Below are 19,836 nucleotides of genomic sequence, written 5' to 3'. Positions count from 1 at the left end.
CATCTGGACGGATGGGTTTGCTTCGGCTGAAATCTATTTCTTCTCGCATCAAAATCAGCAAAGTTTGATTTAAAATAAACACACCAGCACGCCTGTGAGCCTTATAACCTAAATCAGATAAAGAATCATGACACGTTTGACCCAAACCACAGTTCTAAATCGTGGAACGCTGATGTTGCAGGTTGTTGAAGCCCATCTCAAATGTCTCACTCTCCCCGTTCTTCCTCTTCTTGACCCCCGTTCCTCTCCCTCCTCCTCTCGCTCTCTCTCTCACACACCTACACACACACACACATAGTGCCACACACACACACACACACTTGCACACAAAGTGTAAACAGCTTGTGATAGATAGGTCGCTTCACCCTGCCCCGTCTGTTTGCAGTGTTGATCCCTTCAGCAGGCCCTGCTTCTCCTGTCCGCAGCGTCCGTGATGAGTTACTACATGGATCCAGTTTCTTCCTACCCGGCTCTTCACCCCTGTGACCGTCTGGGCGCAATGGTAAGACCTCCCTCGTAAATTACGTCCGGGTTATGGCTGCCTCAGCTACCTGCCACACAGCCGGCCAGGAATAAGCTTGTTGTGTGTGTGCAGTAAAGTGTGTGCAGGAGCAAATGAGCCATATGTGTGTTAGCAACTCAGTGACACAGTCTATCTGAACCTTTCTTCCCGTTGAGTTTAGTCCACCAGAGTTGCACCAACAGTTCCCGCTTCTGTACACGCTGTTCCCTGTGATTTCGTCAAAAATTAGGAAACAGAGCAAGTTGAACAAGACAAGGCATTTCTGCAAGGCTGTGAAATCGCCCTTGTGAACTGCTCCGTGTTGCGCAACCGCCCTGCGCCAAGATGCACTTCTCTCTAGCAAGTAATATCGTAAATATTGAGACCTGCAGGCCTCCAACCTTCCCGCTAACCAATCATATTGGAGTCAGAGCATCGCCACTGAATAACGCTTTTCTCAGCTGAGCCGCCCGCGCAGCGATTCGCAGCAGTCTGTTTGCAGGAACACCAAGGCTCTTAAACGCTTTCCAAATGAGAGAGCCGGATACAGAGTCAGAGACAGTGGTAGCCGGGAACATTGGGATTCCTGTCAGATGAGCGCTTGAAGGGTGAAGGCCAAGGAGCGGCAAAATAAATGCCTCCATTTGTATGCAGAGCGCCGGCACATTAGGATAAGAGACTGAGGTTATATGCAAATGGCAACCCCACCCTGGCCTGATAGAAAACAGAGAAGGATACAGCTCCCTGCGTCCTAATTGGCTCAGGTGGTGGGGGTTGCCTTTGAAATTGAGACTACTGTATACCAGGGCAGACTTGGTCAAAAGGTGACCTAGATCTCCTAGCTCTATTCTCTTGAATTTACCTGAATTATCAGCAAAGAGCAGCAGGGCCTGATGTGTTATATGTCCTATCTTTAGTGATTGACACAGTGATTGTCTTATAATGACCGTACGCAGAGAACAGAGAAGGGAAATACGGGATTTCAAGCCGCCAAAGTAACAATTAAAAAGAAAATGCCAGAAGCCACCTTCCCTGCAAAGGTGATCTTTGTTCTTAAGAAATTATACGGCACAGTGTGAGGCCTACGCCTACTTTAGCATCTGTAACAAATGCAACGCATTTTCAGCTGAGCGCTCTCTGTTGACGTATAGCTTCGGTTTGGAATGGCATGCAGTCAGCCAGAATTGGGACACGCCAGTGAAGTGGCAGAGGGAGTTGTTGCTATGCGTTAATTAGGCAGTGAGTTGAGACACATGCTTAGGACTATTTTTATGGCAGGTGTTTAAATTTGTGACTGCAAAAGAAGCGCGTGTGTCAATAATAGCAATAACGACAGCTCAGTTCCAGAAATATCCGAAGCCGTTGGAGTGAGCCAAAACGCACAAAAGGAGAGCATTGCTATTGATTACACCTGTGTTTTTTCATTACACCTGTCTGCTACTTTTTAGACGTTGCAGTTTCTTCTTATTAGGGGGAAGATACCCTAGTAGAATGAATATGTACAAGTGCCGGATGGTCATGTGACATTGCACAAGAACATGGAGACACAGCTCAGAATAAAAACATATATTTTTTATATTTTGACTCCTATTCTAATGGGTGTATGTGCAAAGTTGATTATTGTGCACTGTAGAACAAGGGTAGAAGCAAACTAACAATTCAAAATGAAGCCTATAAAATAGTCAAGATGAGGCAGATGAAGGTTGCATTAAGTCAGTATGACTCAAGTATCTATCATCTATCTGATGATACAAATGAAAATGGAAAGTGCAGTATTTATACTATTTCCAAGTTCAAATTTAAAAAGGCGTATACAAAGTTGTCATTATATATCAAATCACTACATTGAAAGTTATTCCACTCTTGGACTAATCAAATAGTATCATGGTGTCGATGATATCTCCACTGTTATCGAAATCCGTCTTTCTGTCTAATCCATAAATCATCCATGTGCCCCCCTACCCCCCCTTTGCTGACTGGACTGATAGCAGAAGGCAGCATTCCACGCAAACCTCTATAGAACCTCGTAAACTGGCCCTCCCCCGATGCTCTGGTCATGTGTGCCATCCATAAAGCCGGCCGGCTACTGATAAATGCTGCAGTGCTTAAACAGGAGCTGCGTATCAGATCGGCAGTCACTCTGTCAGCCGGTCTGTCAGTTACTAATATGACATGTAGCATATGGGAGTCTAACATTGGTGAGAATAACTGAAGCACTGGTTTTAGTGTCTTTTTGCATTTTACCAAAAGGAAATGATCAAGTCTTACGGCTTAAACACTTTTGTGAAATGAGCATATACTGACAGATAACAAATGTGGAGAATGCATTAAAAAAGACTTGATATCATTATTAAAAATGTTATTAGAAAAACAACTTTTCGAACCCGTATTTAGCATGGCAAGTTAAAAGGAGTTGTGAGAAAAATGCCAATCGCCTGTTCACATCACTTTCAAACAGAAGCGTCCAACAATATCTATTGAGTTTCTTGTTTGTTGTCAAATGCAGGCTCTGATATGCTAAAAATGTCCAAGTGGCTATCTTCCTCCGTACTATCTCTTGTATCCACAAAGAGTTTCATATCTGTCCTGTTAAGTGCTGACTTTAGACTTCCCCTTTTGCTGCGACCTCTTACGTGAACATTTCTGTGATAAGCGGGATAAATCAACACGGCAACAAAGATAAACTGAATGAGTCAAATTTAGCCGCGGCGGTTATCTGTGCAGGAAAAAACAAAGCAAATTGTCATCAAAATCCAAGGTCACGCTGTCGGCCAAAGCTGAAGTTTGATCTGTTGCTTACAGCTTTGCACGTTGGAGCAAAGCGTAGAGAAGTTCAGTAATATACAGTATATGCATCTACTGCATGCAGCCCAGTTCATTGAGGCTAAACCATGTGTTGTTTCTCTCCAGAGGCACGGTGGAGGGGTGGCACTGGGACCTCAGACCTTCCTCCCAGGTGTGGTTCACCCTCAGCAGCAGTACTACCCATCACAGCCCCTTTACTTCCAGGACATACCCCTGCAGGAGGTTCCCAACGGACACGACCTGTGCCCTACAGGTAAGACGTGCACACAAGACAGTCCCACCTCACATGTGCAACGAGGCAAAATGTGCATTCTATCATAGTTAATACTTACAAGAATCCTGTATTTCTTAATATTTATAAGTGCCGTTCTGCAAAAATAAAAGAATCCACACTTTACCTTATTTTGTATTCGTACATGCGTTAACATATAATGATAAGATAACAGTCAATATTTCATTGGGAATAAACAGCTCAAAGCAAACAAAAGACTTTGTTTGAACTGGAATGCTAAATGGGTACTTATTCACGCTCAAGCATTCATATCTGCGATGTTGACGCTCACTCCTAAACTTCCTCATTGAGTTGTTTTAGAACGCACACACAGTCTCCACTCGCCGTCTGCAGGAGATGGTGACGCTGACCCTGAGGGCAATGCCTTTACCAGATACCCTTCTCTCTCTCTTTTTCTCTCCGTCTCTGGCCCTCTTTTCTTCAGAGGACAACCAAATGCTGTGCATTTTTCTTCTTCCGATCCTCTTTTTTTTTCCTTTTTTTTCCTTTTTCATATGAGTTTTATTTTAAACTGGAACATTCCTTCCAGTGCATGTCCCTGTGTTTGACTCCGGCCTCTTCTCGTCCTCAAAAGTGATTGATGCTGGCGGACTGGGACACACGCCACGGGAGTAGGGTAGGGGTTCTGAGCGGGGGGGAGGGCACAAGCTTTCTTCCGTCACCTCCCTGAGCTGGATGCAGGGGGCAAGACAGGGGTCTAAAGGGCGGCCATCTTTTTCCCAAGCTTCTGGTTTGGTCTCTGGAGAGGTGGAGGGGGCCTGAGTGTAGATATGCGTGTGTGTGTGTGTGTGAGAGGGAGTCAGGATTTGATGGGATTTGCTGATGTTTGTTGCCAGAGACACACTCCTTTGGAGCCCTCTCTTCATTGCTCCCAGCGCTAAACCGTTGACATAAACATTGCTGAGTGGAAAAAAATGACCGAGCATTGACCTTTTTTTTTTCTTCTTCTCATCTCTCCTAAATCCTAACGCTATGCAGAACACAGGTCTAAGAGCCTTCTAGCCACCTGGATATGTTGTTAGAGTCATTTAGCTCTCATTGGTGGCGTCATATCGAGCTACTGAGGTTCATATGCCGTCTGTTCTCACCTTAAAAGCAGCCAAATAACCTTTGACACAGTCTCAAACCCTGCAGCCGTTGCTTTGACTCATTTCTGTCAAACTGAAAACATGGCTTCCCCTTGAATGTTTTGAATTTGCAATTTCAGAATACTCATTCATTCTGTATATAATTAGAAGATGGGGGCACAAACTATTTCAGCTTTCCCCTGCCGTGAAAATGATTTGGCAACCGGGAGATTGAAGTAATATGTGTGTAGCATTCACCTGCTAACTGCTGAGGTTGTGCCAGTTTAATTATTATGATTATTTGTTCACTGACAAGTGCTTTAGGGCACATATCAGTCCATCAAGTGAGAATTTGCTGCAATACCATGATAAAATGATTTCACAAGTAGGGTTACACCAAGTGTATGCTTCAGCAACAATACATTCATGAAAACAAGTAGTGTAAATACAAACTCATCTTGACGTATACCTTTCACCAGTCGAGACTGCAAACTTATTTAGTTACTTATTTGCACATGGAGCAGTTATCATTCATGTGGAGTTATGTTTCAGGCCACCTGGCGAATGCAAGTCCAGTATTTACTCTCTTTTAGCTCTGTTTCTGGCCTCTACCTTCTCCTGAGGGAAATATCGGGCTCTTTGACTGCTAAATTCTCCTATATGTTCACCAGCTAGTTGCTAACTATTTATGTCTGCTGTTTAGTGCTGAACAGGTGGTGCACAATGTTTTTTTTTGCAGCTTTTGTTGGTGAAAACAGCTGCCTGCTGCGGCCCAAAATAAAGCTAAAACAATGAGCTGAACGTCACTGTAGAGCTTCTGAAAAAACGACTGGAGGTGCAGATTCTGGTGATAATCCTCTGGAGGTTCATCACTACAAGCGACCTCTTTCACATTTCCACATATTATATTTGATGTCGTTTTGTCGTGAAACATATTGAAGTTTTCTGTGAAATAGACTGAAGTTAAAATTCTAACAAGCTAAATCAGCCATATCAAAACACTTTACCAGAGCAATAGTGGCAATAAAGGTGATCAAGCTATGATAAAGATAAAACACTTTTTACCACCACATGTAAGTATTAAGTTAACAACATTCCTAACTTTCTCACAAATTATATCAACTGTCTTGGAAATCGGGGTTGATATATTCTGTTTAACTTCTAAAGTGGGGGAAGTTTTTTGATTTTACAACTCAAGTCACTCACTTCTTCAAGAATGGATTGGGTGTTGTTAAAATAAAATTTACTAGTGTGAGAAAGAAATAGTACAGAGCAGATGTTAGGCGGGGATGTTGGATGTGAAAGGACCATCGCATGTTTGGCCCAGCGCCCAATGTCACACACACTGCTTCCTGACAACAGCCATGCCATGGTGATGTTTACACTAGAGCCCAGCTCTACTCTTCACTATCCAACACTCAAACCACAGGGCCTGTTGTAAACTCCCATTGTGGAAATCACTATCTCTCTCTGTGTGTGTGTGTGGGAAAAAACAGAGCGAGTGTGTATTTCTGCATACTATCTCAATGAAATCCAGGCACACATATCACACACACGCATACACACTCCACCAACATCCTGCAGTGATGCACACTCCACATATTCATTCATTAAATTCACACCCTGCACTTTGGTGTGTATTGTATTACAGCATCCTCCATTCAGTAAAGCAGGCCCACACACACACACACACACACACACACACACACGCACACGCACACACACACACACACACATACACTCCCAGGCACTCATGAGTTCCCTGAACATTTAAACATGCCCTCCCATTTAGTGCACGCAGACACAGCTGTGATCTGGCACTCAGGGACCATTGGCCTGTGTTTTATTTGATGTGATTTGACAGCTGGACAGTTGGAAGAGGAGGGGAACAGGGTGGGAAACAAAAAAAAGAGTGGGCGGAATACAGTTTGAGGAGAGAAGACGGATAAAGAGAGGGATAAGTCACAGGGCTGAGACTGGGGTTGGTGGGAGGAGGATCTGGGACGTGGAGCCTTTAGGGGAGGGAGACGGGGGGTGGGGGTTCTGATGAGGGGCACGTCCTCACGGGCGCAGGCCCATTTTTTATTTCAAAAAGTAAACAGGCAGCCTGCGGGGGTCCGGGGGGTTATGGGAAAGGAGGAAACAGTGATGCTAATCAGGCCGGCGCACACTTCCCCCTCAGACAATAAAACAAAACAAGAGTGGAAACACGGAAAAAAGGCAGACAACTGTGGAGGAATGGGCTGCCATGGCCCTGGATTTGAACTGCACAGTGCGATGACAGTTCTGAGGCAAGAGGTGTTAGTCAATAAACAGAGGAAAAAGGTAATCGGTTATGACTACACTGCAGATTTGTAGATGTTGAAGTATTTTTAGCAATTTGAACTATTTGAGTTTCCAGGCTTCTGAGAAGCGGTTGCATTGTGCATTGAAATGAGCAATTATAGTAAAGTCGCCCTGGAATTTCTACCTCATTACTCAAAGCACTGCTTTCTTGAGTTATACAAAAAAAACATCTCAAGGAATAATTTCTGGCAAGTAAACTTTTTCATTTGACGAGTCATTTATTGGAGTGTTTTTCTAAAAAAAATACTCTTGACCTCTTGGACCGTCGCCCAATGACCGGCCGTCGTCTGTGACCCTATTTTTTTGCTGTATGTCACGCACTGGTTGCACTAGTCAGATTTATTTTGGTGGCTCTTTGGCCGATTGAGCGAAAGCCGTGTCAAGATTGCCGGCAAACGCTGCTTTGCTTCATGTGTGTATCACATTAACGTAATGTAAATCCACATTTTAAGGTTTTACATTTTTTCCGTTTGAATAACGAATACAGACTTTCCTCCCATGCACGCACTGAAAGTATACATGCTCATTGGCCGTTGGCTGTACTATTTATGGTGTGTAAGTGCAAAGCAATGCAAGTATTAGTGTGGTAAGTTCCTCTTGATCGCGCGGTGACTCATTACAAACCACTTCAGTTGGAGAACATGCAGTTCTGAAACACGTACAATCACTGACGGCTGATGATGCAACAGATGCCAGCTCATCAGGAAAGGTGGCGCTTTAATGAACCCTAAGAGAGACCTCCCATTGTTTTAATGTTTATATCGTGAGCTTAGCAATATTCACACAATGGTAACTACAATGAGTGCATTCCGGTAATGGGAAGAGTGAATACCTCTTACTGTTTCTCGTAATGTGCGTTTATTGTTGAATTAAATCCATCCCATAGTAGGTGAAGGTCAATTCTCCCCTATTATCACTCAATATAAAGAACATTCAACAGTTAATAGCAGACAACAAGCAGCAGCTGCATTACCACAGCCAGATCGTTATATTTTTAGAGTGTACAGTTCCGTTGAGTGTTGCTACTGTGTATTGTGTAATGTACAACCTTCATTTGCTCAATGAGAAATAAATTAAAGTCTTATATTTTCCCCTTGGCTACAGGGACTAGTGGAGCTTTATCTGAGAGCGTGGTGGGAACAGAGAAGGGAGGGCAAGACAAGAAGAGGGAGGTCTGGGAGGCAGAGAGACTCACAGGGGGGTGGGGATAATTGAATTATCTGCACAATGGAGTGATGGGGGGCACGTGGTGCCGCTAATGGAGGAAGAGATGTCCTTTTTACCGAAGCTAATTGTTCAGAAAAGAGCTGAGCCTTTGTTCGGGGAGGCCCTGCGACTTTGCACTTACACGCACACAATTTAGTCGAGCGCTGACACGCACACACACACACACACGCACACGCACACACACACACGCACACACACACAGACGCACGTATGCACGCACGCACGCGCTCCCTGTCACACACCCGCTGAGATGTGTTTTTATGACTTTTGGAGACATTACATTCACTTACATTCATTTATTGGAGACTTAACCCTAACTCCAACCAGCCTAATCCTAACCCTCGCTGTTACCCTAACTTTCACCTAAACCTAAACCAAGTCTTCACCCTAAAATATGATGATTTACATGGGACGTGCAATTGTCCATATGTTGTCCCCCCCAAAAAAAGGGGAGTCCCCACAATGTGACTGTATCATCATGGTTTTGTGCCTCCCCACAGCATTAGTAAAACATGCGCGCACACACACGCTCAAACACACACAGGGATACACCATTCCTGTCCCAGCTAACCCTCTGATCTCAGCAGGAGTGCATTCAGCCCGTGGCAACTTCAGACAGCATCCGCCACAGATAGAGCTGAGACTGAGCTGCGAGACATAGACCACAAGGACCCCACTGTTTTACTGTTTTACTGTCTGCTGTCTCTTTCTGTGTGTGTGTGTGTGTGTGTGTGTGTGTGTGTCCATTGCCCACCAGTGTGTGCTTGAGTGTCTGTAAATGAGAATGACCACACGCTAATTGCATGGCTATCCACGCAGCATACCTAACCTGTCAGGCCGTTCCCATTGTTCTGAGACGTTTTCACACTTTGTCGCAGCTAAGTCATCCTTTCAGACTCCATGTTTGTGAACGTGAACGAAAAGCGTAGCGCTGAAATCCCAAAACTCTTGTGACTTTCCTGCGAGGGCACCGACATCATAGACAAATATCACTTGACAGCTGTATGGATTGCTCTAAATCTAATAACCTTTCGGTTAACTCTGTGAAAAGTAGCAGGTGCAAAGGGCTACATCTAGACAGGCAGACAACACAGATGTGCTCAGCGACACACTCAGACAAGGAGGACAGAGAGAGAGAGAGAGAGAGAGCAGCGAGGGGAGAGAAAGCTGCTTTAGCGAGGGCTGCTATGCTGCAACGCAAAGTGAGTAACTGTCAAAACCATGGCAACAGCATGTGCCAGGTGAGGAAAAAGGGACACTGGAACCAAAACTTGTTTGATATGTCCTCGAGAGCGCTGGTGCACATGCTGGCGGATTGTTTCATGAGTGTGAGACAATTAACAATCCCTTTCTCTAAGAAGCAAACTACGCAGTTTGTTTCAACAGTAGTTGTTGTTTTAAAAAGTTGGTATTGTGCAAAACTTTGACACAAGCTGTTTCTACAGTTGACATCGAGATCCCTGTGGAGATAAACTGCATTTTCAATGTATCCTTTCCCTCATGTCAGTGTCCTGTTCGTGAAAATGTGTTTGTCTTCAAGGTCATTGAACACCCGGCTGTGTAAGGCCATAGAAATGGTCATTGCTCTGAGAGACAGATCAGTAACACAGTGTTCTGAGAAGGGAATAAATGTTCAGATGTTTTCTAGAAACAGGAATTCAAATAAACAATGTCCGCTTACGACTACGGTTTTACTGTAATAGTTCTGTTTTCATCCTATCAGTTCTTCTCTGCATTCTGGAATGAATCAGTGAAAATGTTGTTGCTTTTTTTTTTTAACTACTAATAAAAAATATGGATGCAAAGAAGGGAAGACCCAAGCTGGAGTGGGCTGTGCTGACGACAGCCTAGATATTAGTTGTAACGCCATTAAACCCCTAATGGCTGCCCTTAGGCACAAAGGGACCTGGGCTGTCCTTTTAAAGAACAGATAGGAGGGAGTTCATTAACAGAAAACAAAGAGGTCCAGTCAGAGAGAGTGACTGAGATGAAGTGAGAGGTACTGTTCCCCCTTCCATTCTTCTCCTCCATCACCCCCTCGGCTTTGCCCCCGGTGAGCCAGCTCCTCTCACCACAGAACCCACCAGCACTCTTCCCAGACGAGGCTCCTATCAGGCCAATGAAACCTGATCCATGGCTGCTAATGGGGCCGGTGAAGTACCACCGGTTGAAAAAAATCCATGCGTGATCAATATCCCTGGCTCCCCGGCCTCCATGCATACGCGCGTACAGTATAAATGCCGAAGTATCATATTGATGTGCATCATAGGTTGTGCCATGTGACTCACTAAACAAGATACGATGTGGTTGCATCTACGGAAAAAGAGGGCTGGTGCCTCAGAGAAAACCATTTACATTGTTTCATTAATGAACAAAAGACAGCACTAACCCATCAGTGTTGCTTGCTGGAGCTCAGTTGTTGTGCACTTGTTTAAAAAGCAGCAGGATCCAGAGGAGTGGGAATTACTATTATAATCTGTTATAACAGGGTTTTGTTATGGGAGGTGTTCCTGAATAGCAATGGTTTGATCAGAGTGTAGCCCTTGCTGTGGCTAAAAAGCTCAATCTCTCTGTTGTATTTGTTTTTTTCCCAGTGGCAGAACAAACTCCTGATTCAATTTCCAGTAAGGCACGGCCATTGTTCCTGATTACTGGAGATAAGAAAGCACGGCGTATGAAACAAGCCATACCAACAAAGAATGAGAACAGACATTTTGCCCAGTTCAAACTGAATTTCCAACAATGGTCTTGGTGACAAGAGACCCAGTTTGATTGATTTTGATATGTAGTCCTAACCCATTTTCATACCATAAACTGCTATCATACACCTCATTTTCATTTAAGAATATCATAATATTGCACCTATTTGCAAATATGTATCCTCCTTCGTGACTAATACCTAACAAAGATGGGTAAAGAACAGAAAAAGACATGGCTGCTTTTTTATTGATCAGTACAAGGTGAACAGGAAATACTCTGAGGTGTTTATGAGGGTGAGTTACAAGTTATGAGGAAGCCTGAACCTGCAGAATATAGGACACAGACAGGCCGGACTCCCCTTTTAGTTGGCGGTTCTCCACACATAAACTAGGCTACACCTAAACCGTTCAAAGCTATTTTAAGCTCTAAAACCATTAAAAAAAACACATTGCTCTCGTTCTTACCCATGTATCGCACTACCGTGCCTAAAAGTTTCCAAAAGGGCTCAAAAGTGGCATATACTGTTTTTGTCCCTTATATAGTATGCTATATTCAAGTACAATTCGTCCAGGGACCTACATGCTGCTCTTTATGTTAAAAACTAGATTTGTTTTCTTCATAAAAGTAGGTATGATGGAGCAGTCGAATGAACAGTTTGGGAAGGAACGTGTTAACATTACCACAGCTCCTTCTCAGCAGCTCTCACGTACTCCCCGAGTGTTTCACATCCCTGTAAAACGCGAGCAATTTGCGGGAACATCTACTCTCCTAACTGCGTCTGATGACGTGAAGGGGTCTTGGGGGGGGGGGGCCATTGTAATTGAATTGTGAATCAACTGGCAAGTCAGCCCTAAACACCGCCCCCTTCAGCTGCCGTCGCACTCCTGCTCTTCGCTATGCAACGCCCACAGCCAGAGATAGAGAGGAAGAAGTGAGCGAGTGTGTGAGTGAGTGAGTGAGTGAGTGAGTGAGTGAGTGAGTGAGAAAGAACGAGGAAAAGAGGGAGCGTGAGTGTGTGTACATGTACCGGAGAGAGGGAGAGAGGGAAAGAGAAGAAAAGACAAGTTAGAAGTAAAATAAACTGAATCGTCTCTCAGTGTGAGACATTAAAAGAAGCAACCAGCCAGTAGAATTGACCGGCGGCGCCAAAGGAAGAGAAGATTTGCCCTTAAATTGTAGGGTTTGGCTTTTTTTTTTTTGGTAAGGGGGGGGTGAGCTGATAGAATAAAAGAGGGACGCGGCGTCATCAAGTCAATCTGATGGTCATGACGGCAGCTGTCGAAATGAAACCGACGTTAACAATCATAAAGGCTGAAAAGATGGACGGTGAGTAAGCTTTACTACAACTCTTCTGTGAGCGCTTGACAGTTAGCACGAGACTCGCGTTACTCCCGAATGTTTCCTCGTAGCGTTGCCGGTTGCCGGCGGCGGCTCGCTCTGATGTTGACAGCGATCATTCTCGGCAATTACGCGCGCCGAGAGGGACATGACGTCCTGAACGCAACACGGCGCTGAGGACAATGTGTCGATTGCACAATATTGGACAACACTTGAGATAAAATGTAATCACGCCGGAGGCTTTACAGTCATGCCATGTCCTCCACAGCCACTGTGTGTGTGTGTGTGTGTGTGTGTGTGTCATCTTTATTGACTCAATCAGAGAATGACTGGCGTGCCTTTTTTTTTATAATTAACAATACGAAATGTGAAATAAGGGCTACTATAGTAAAGTTATTTTGTTTAGCATGTGTCACAAAAGTATGCTTAATGATGTCATGTCTAGGCAAAGTCAGTTTGTCACACCACATAATAACAAAAACGTTAAAATCGTACAAAATGACTATGTTTACATGTTTTAACATGCTCTCATGTGGATGTCACTTCCAGACACACTTGCAAGTTAACAAACTCACTACTTTTTTTTCTGATTTTGCTTTTTCACTTTTCGGGGGAACGCGTTAAGTTCTGTCATATTGTGTTCATGACTTGTCCCTCAAATTGACTGCCGACACATGCTTTGCAGTTTTCATGTACTCCCTTTCTCCCTGCTTCAATTTCACTGCCGCTCTTTCTCCCTCTCTCTCTCTCTCTCTCTCTCTCTCTCTCTCTCTCTCTCTCTCTCTCTCTCTCTCTCTCTCTCTCTCTCTCCCCCCCCATCTAAACACCCATCTTCTGACCCCAAACGTTCGGTGCACATCTGGGAGAGCCAGGGCATTCTGCCCAGCCGGCATGGGAGAAAGGCAAAGTGCCTAATCGCTGCCCTCCCCACCAACCCCTGCTGTCTCCTCTACTCCCCTCCCTCCTCCTTCTCCACCTCCCCCTCCTCTGCGGTGGTTTGAAACTGACTTTCCAGAGGGAAGGAGAGGCAGGCTGAGGTGATGAATCTGCAGTGCTGAGGCTTGCCTCTCCGACCCCGCTGCCCGGAAGACTTGGCCCGCTCCAGGGGCAGTCCGGGGCAAATGCAGACAAGCCCACAACCGTGAGCAGTGTTTGGTTTTAAACCATTGTGTGGTTTCACTTCTCTCTTTAGTTTTTTTTTTTTTCCTTACCCAGAGTGATGTTGCACATGGTGGCATGTTTGGATGATTTGCATCCAGCATTAACAAATCCCCTGTGCATCTGCAGCTCAGGTGGCGTTTAGCCGGTTAGCAGGGCGGCGAGCAGCATTGATGCATCGTGGCCATTTGATACTAATTGCTAGTGTTGACCCACTAAGGGGGCTGTGACTCACCACATTAACCGCCCTCTCCTCGCCGTGAATACCTGCAGAGCGCAGATTCGCACATACACATCTCACAAGCTCGCATAAAAAGTGCTGACAGCTGCACTATCTTGCAAAACCTATTTTTTGTTGTTGTTGTTGCAGCGCTCGCTACTGCTCGCTTACTAGGGTGCACCCGGGTCAGGCTGAGGCTGCCGAGAAGCAGCTCGCAACTTCACACAAACAAGTCTTCTCCCCACCCCTGTCTCTCACACACAGAGACGCGCTTTGTTCTGTTCACTTATTACTAATAGCATTCCCGCTAGATAAGTGCCCTGCACACGTCCAAGGCTGCTCCTGATCCCAATAAGACACAATCGTCATGTTCAGTGTTGCAGGCACGTAGAGGACCATGACGGGCCCTCTGCGTATACTTGCTGAAATAGATAAGAGCTCCGTACAAAGCCAGAATGCATTTGTTGATTTGTGGGAATTGTGAAAGCAGCAGCTGTGCCAATGGACATGGCGGCTCAGCTTTTCACAAGCAAGTGAAGAGCCACGGCATTGTGGGAACTACAGATGTTGTCTTTTTCTTTTTTCAGTTTCTCCAAACACTTGCTTCCACATAGTGTACATGCCCACCAAACGGCCTTAAGTGTCTTCAACCCACCTTACTATATTGTTTGTTTTCCTTTGCGACGGAAGTGCAACCAGTGTCAGCTTACTCAAGGCCTGTCCTCTCTTTCTCTCTCTCTCTCTCTCTCTCTCTCTCTCTCTCTCTCTCTCTCTCTCTGTTTTTATCTCTCTCTCTCTCCAGTGGAGGTAAATCCTTTTTAAAGCGCTCCCACTGTGCCAGGGTCAGAGGTGCACCCAAACAAGGCATCTAAAGTTCCACGGAGTCTTTATTCCTCTGTTCAGTTATAGTTGTCAATTCCTGTGCACAGCACACTTGCTTCCATGTAACCCGGACCATGACAGCTTATTATTGAAAGCAGCATGTAGCCATAACACAACTTGTTTTAGCGATACGAGGGAGCATTACTTAACCAGGAAGGTGTTAGATTGTGAAATTACAGACATGAAAGAGCAAGTGCTCTTGTGTTGTGACGTTCTTATGGAGTGTATGAAAGCTGTGTATGGGCATGAGGAAGAATGCAAGTTTATAGTTTGTAATATTTAGTGAACGGCAAATCGAGTAGAGATTTTGAAACAGAGTGTATGTGAATAAATCTTTGTGTCGTAATTGGAAACTACACATAAATGTCTAAAACCATTACAATATTATATACATATAACTAACAATATCTTGAATCTGAACTCTCTATATTTACTTTATTGTTCTCTCGTGGTTCCATACATTACATATCTTGTGGGGACGCGCACACAAAACACAAATCCAATTTTGAGATTGGTGACTGTGAGAATATTGGTTGGTGAATGAGGCCCATTGTTCTGAGGTTATCTGAGTATAGATGTAATATGCAAGAGCGTTGTCAATCATTTACACTACAAGGAGTTGTCCGCTTTCGACTTGAGTGAGTTGCTCCTGCTTTCGTTCTCTGCTCGTCAGGCCTGGAGCTCGGGGTTCAGTGGCTGACAGGAATGTTCGTGAGCATGCCCTGCTGGGTGGCATGCATGGAGGCATAGAGGGAGCCTGAGTGGGAGGCTCACTTTTATCTGATCAAAACACTGCTGTTTGTTGTAACCGGCGTGCCTGATGCTTCTTCTGAGAGCCCTTATAAGGCATCTCGTTCCACGCCCGCCACACACACACACACACTATGCTCACAAGCACATACAGGCCATGCCACACCAATGCCTCTCAGAAAAGGCTTCACTGCGGTTTTCATTTTTTCTTCTTTTCCAAGGTGCCTCCCATGTTGGTGGGGTAGCTTGTGTCAGGACGGTGTTACATAAGCTCCAGGTTTTTGCTTCGGTGTGTTTGTGTCAGCACTCCTTCAGTAGCGCAGTGTAATATATGCCAATGTTTGAGCGTGCGTGGCCGCCTGGCAGCTGTGCAAACACTGTTTGGGCGATCCGGGCTTCTCTTAAATGTGGTCTGTCAATGAATCGGGCCAATCGACGCAAACCGGTCCGCTTTCCATCTGGCGTGCGACGCGTTGGACGACACGGTTTGCCCGATCAGAAGTCGATTAGTCAGTTAGTGCATCAGTTATGTGTCATCAGGCTGTGTTTGACCAGGCCATGACTGCGCCTTGAGGAAAACTCATACCAGATTTTCTCAATGGACCCTCCCTGTGTTGGTCAGACTTGTCAACAGACTTGGCGAATACACATGAAGTAGCTTTGTTTGAGTTTAAACAATGATTCTGGTCTTTCAGTGTTTCCCGCCTCATTTGGTGATTCCAAAGCATTCCGTAGTTTTATTCTTTACTCCTCCATTCAGCCCTTCATCATCTGCTGTGTTGCCCATATAAACATGCAACCATTATAATGCGTTGGTCCTATCTTGACGCTTCCCCGGTGACTACACGCCTTAATCTTTGCTTATAAAGCTGAGTCATAAAGCAAGGCGTGTTAGCGCCAGATACAGCCGTCTGCTAAATAGTAAGCATATGGTGTGAGAGAGCGAGAGAGGGGGTTGGGTGTTTGAGGGGCCTTCCAAGGTGTGGCCGATATGATGGTAGCAAATAGTCCTCGTTGTGCAAAAAAATATTTGGAGATCAAAATTGCGAGAGTTGCCTCTGCTCTCGATCGGTCTTCTCATTTTACTCCCATTGCACGAGAAGCCAACAAGCAAAACAAAGGAAAACATGTTCCTTGGCTGGCGAAATGAAGCATTAATAAGCTTTCTTTCGACAATTCTTTTTCAATCTTTCACCCACCCACTCGTACAATTCCTCGTCAAGTGTTCCTCCCCCTCCTTTCCCTTTCTTCCCCATGTTTCCGAGTGCCTTTCTGTTGGCCACATGGGCTTCTCGCACGCCACCTTGATGTGGTGTACGCTGAGATCCTGGGGAGTGCACTTTTGTCCCATCCCCAGTCATTCCATGCTTGTAATCCCTGAGTCACGGCACCAGACGCCTGCCGCACCACACGCCACTGGTTGCCCGACTGTGCGTTGGCTTGGCTCGCTTACTGGTTTCTCAGGCCTCTCCCCTCCCTACCAGTCTGTCTGTGACGACTAACTGGCCTGACGCTGCCCCAAAATGGCTCCTCGACCTCCCACATACCTCAACATTGTTAGGAGTGCTTTATAACTTCTTTTTTGTGTGTCCTCTTACTCTGTTTCTGTTTTATGGTTCCACATTTAGGAGCTGTGTTTCCTATCATGGGATGGAAACTGGGCCAGTTTAGAAACAAGCCTGCTTTGAGAATCAGTCCAGGGTCCTGAAAGGCTGTGGGGTTTGTCTCAAAACGGATGTCCGGCTGTCCTCAACAAGGCCATGTCACTCATTTTGTTCGGTGTATGTTCCAGATTTCCTTTCCTCGTTTTGTGTTTTGTCTGCGTACGCTGCTGCACGCCACCTGTTTTTGGAGTCAGCGCGCTGCTTTTGTAATCAGGTGAACAAATGGGGCACAGCCACAGGCTTTATTTTTGTCAGACCTACAGCGTCAGACATTTATTGATTGAGTGGCCTGACAGAAGCAATGGAAGATAAGGATAGGTGTGTGTGTGTGTGTGTGTGTGGGTGGCTCTACTTTAGAGGTGAGACTCTGTGGTCCTCACGATGAGTCGAGCCTCAGTGACGCACTCGAATGTGAGGCACATGTGTTCTGGCAGCCGTGGAAGTGGGGACTCGGTGTAAGTTTTTCGATTGCCTCTGGAGTTTTGCTAAGAGAGTAAAAGCAGCTGGATTCCATTGCCTGCCTAGACCGACGTCTCTAGTGTCTGTATGTTTTAAATATGGAAATGAGTTGCCTTTTCTCACTCTGTCTGCTGTAGGCCCACATACTCAACGCTGAACTTGACTTTGACAATATTTGGTTCCAGAGATGCCATTGTGTTGGTGGAAAATGTATCTTTTGGCTTCACGTAAATGCTCCTTAGAGAGGATCTGTTTGCTGCCTAAAACGCGTGTTTGTTTTACGCATAGTTACAGGGTAACCGTGACCAAATATTGAGTCATTGCGCAGGAATTTTACAAGATATGGTCATTGCTTTCATCATGACCAGTCACATTGTCAAACGAAGCAGCACGATATCCCCTGAAGTCCAGTCATTCTTTGATGGAATGAGTCACAGTCTGTGGTGTGTGTGTGTGTTAATGTGTGTGTGTATATGTGTGTGTCTGTCTGATAGAAACAGAGACAGGAAGATGGAGTAAGGAAAGTCTGCATAAAAAAAAGAAGCATGTTTAGGAAATAACTTCCATCTCTTGTTGCGAAACACATGACTTGTAACTTTCCAGTTATCACGCTGTGGTTTTATATCTTTTTTAAGCAGGAAAGCGAGCCAAAGGTGTTTCACAGCATCATGAAAAACCAACCATATCTTAAATAAGATAAAGGAAGAAGAGGTGTGGCCAGATGTTTCATGTTCCATGCTCCTATCAGCCAAGGAGTCTACACTGAGCTTAAAATAGAAGTGCAATTCTTCATCCTGAGCTGAAACCATTTAGCCAGTGAGACCACAAGTCATTTTTGGTTGCATTAGCGCAAAACAAGAAAGCTGTGAGAAGCACATTAGTGATTGTAAAACAGAGGTGGAATGTGAGGCACGCAACATGAAAACACTGCGGTCTGGGGGGAATTTATTTATCAAGAATCCATCTGTCGCCCATAGCTTGCCTTCAAACAAGCAACAAGCTCTTATATGTATAATTAGAGCCAGCCACTACAAGAGTTGCGTATGTGTTGCACAAAAAGAACGATCGAGTGGCAAATGGTTTCATCAATGTCTGTGTGTGTGTGTGTGTGGCTGTTTGCCGTCTCACATAATACACAATTCAATCAGGGAACTGGTTGTGGAATGTATCAGTTTGGACGAAAAAGTGGGGCAGGCACCATGTTTTGTGGAAAAAGTGCAACACAAGAGCGTAAACTGTTTGTCAGATATGTCGTGTGTTTGGTTTAACGCCTAAACAGTTCCTCCGCAGCATCCACTGTCTGTTTACAACAGGGACGAGGCCTGGGAGAGAAGCTAGCCTGGATGTAGCTCGGCTAGCACCACCTGCACTCTCCAGTTCCCCTTTCTCACCCCTAGGCATAGCGCTGAAGGATAAAACACGACAGTCAAGTCCTTTTGGGCCAAGTAGTGCTTTCATTTTGAGTAGTTAACATCTCATGGCTGTCATGGAAAACTATAAAACTGTGTGAGATCTCTCAGATCTCTGCTGTCTGTGTAGTGCTTTAGTGCATGCTGGGTTTCAGCTATTCCCCCCCCCCCCCCCCCCCCAAATGTAATAGAGAACTTCGAGGTTGTGCAATCTAATGTGGGAAGTGCATGACTGTTGCTCAACCTTTTTAATACTTGGCCTTTTCACACTGCTGAAGATCACAGAGCAACAACGCTGGTAGCCAGTTAAATAAGCAGCAAGGAGCCAAATCCTGCTCAAATCTCTTTGTCTCTGTTCCCGTCGTTGTTCTGGAAAGGAGAGAAGTTCCATCAAGCTTTTAACAAAAATATGTTTAGCGTCTGTTGCTGATGGCGCGTATCATTTCAAACTCAGACTTAATGTCATAGCAAGCGCTGAGACTTTGGCATAAACAGTAGAGTTAATGCACTTTCACATCATAGGCTAATATGATTTCAGAGATGGAGGGAGTGGGATATAGAAAGACGGCAAGGCAGCTATGGGGTATTAGTCTCACTTATTGTCTGCTTCAGTAGCCGATATGTCTGTGGTGGTGATGATCCTGGACAACTCTAGTTTCATGGCCAAAGACAGATGTCAGCAGTAGCCGCCTCGTCCCATACAGCTGCCTTACACCACCGCAGGCTTGCGCTTCAAGAGGGCAGCCAGAAGCCAGTGGTGGAGCCCTAAGAATAAAACAAGTGTTTCAGCACTGTTGTCTGCGATGGTGGGATGGTCCGGGTTGTGCGGAGGATCTTTTTTAGGTTTTAACGCCGTCCTGCGCTGGAGCAGGCTTGGGTCTAGGTCTGGTCTGGCTTCTTCACTTGGGCTTGAACCCGGCCAATACATATACTCCCGGTCATTGGCATTGAGATGGAAATCTAAACAGTGGAGCGGCTGGCCGAACAAGCGGCCCTCTCAAAGCCAGACTGCCACCC

At 45.2% G+C, this 19,836-nt stretch overlaps 1 protein-coding gene across 3 annotated transcripts in view; it reads left to right on the top strand.

Moving 5' to 3' along the window:
• Positions 1-433: 433 nt before the first annotated feature.
• ets1 (v-ets avian erythroblastosis virus E26 oncogene homolog 1) overlaps positions 434-19,836 on the top strand; it is a gene marked incomplete at its 5' end in the record, with an annotated part of 32,507 nt that continues 13,104 nt past the window's right edge. The window contains 2 exons of one of the 3 annotated variants that reach the window (XM_079224764.1): positions 434-502; positions 3,413-3,560. In XM_079224764.1, coding sequence (XP_079080890.1) covers positions 434-502; positions 3,413-3,560 — 217 coding nt within the window. Of the gene's footprint in view, positions 503-3,412; positions 3,582-12,189; positions 12,266-19,836 lie in introns of those variants that run through there. The other 2 variants (XM_079224763.1, XM_079224765.1) reach the window with 2 other exon arrangements.

The sequence above is a fragment of the Taurulus bubalis genome (genome assembly GCF_910589615.1).
Source record: "Taurulus bubalis genome assembly, chromosome: 10".
Lineage (NCBI taxonomy): Eukaryota > Metazoa > Chordata > Actinopteri > Perciformes > Cottidae > Taurulus > Taurulus bubalis.
The sequence above is the reverse complement of the archived record's forward strand: the minus strand, read 5'-3'. Positions and strand labels throughout refer to the sequence as shown.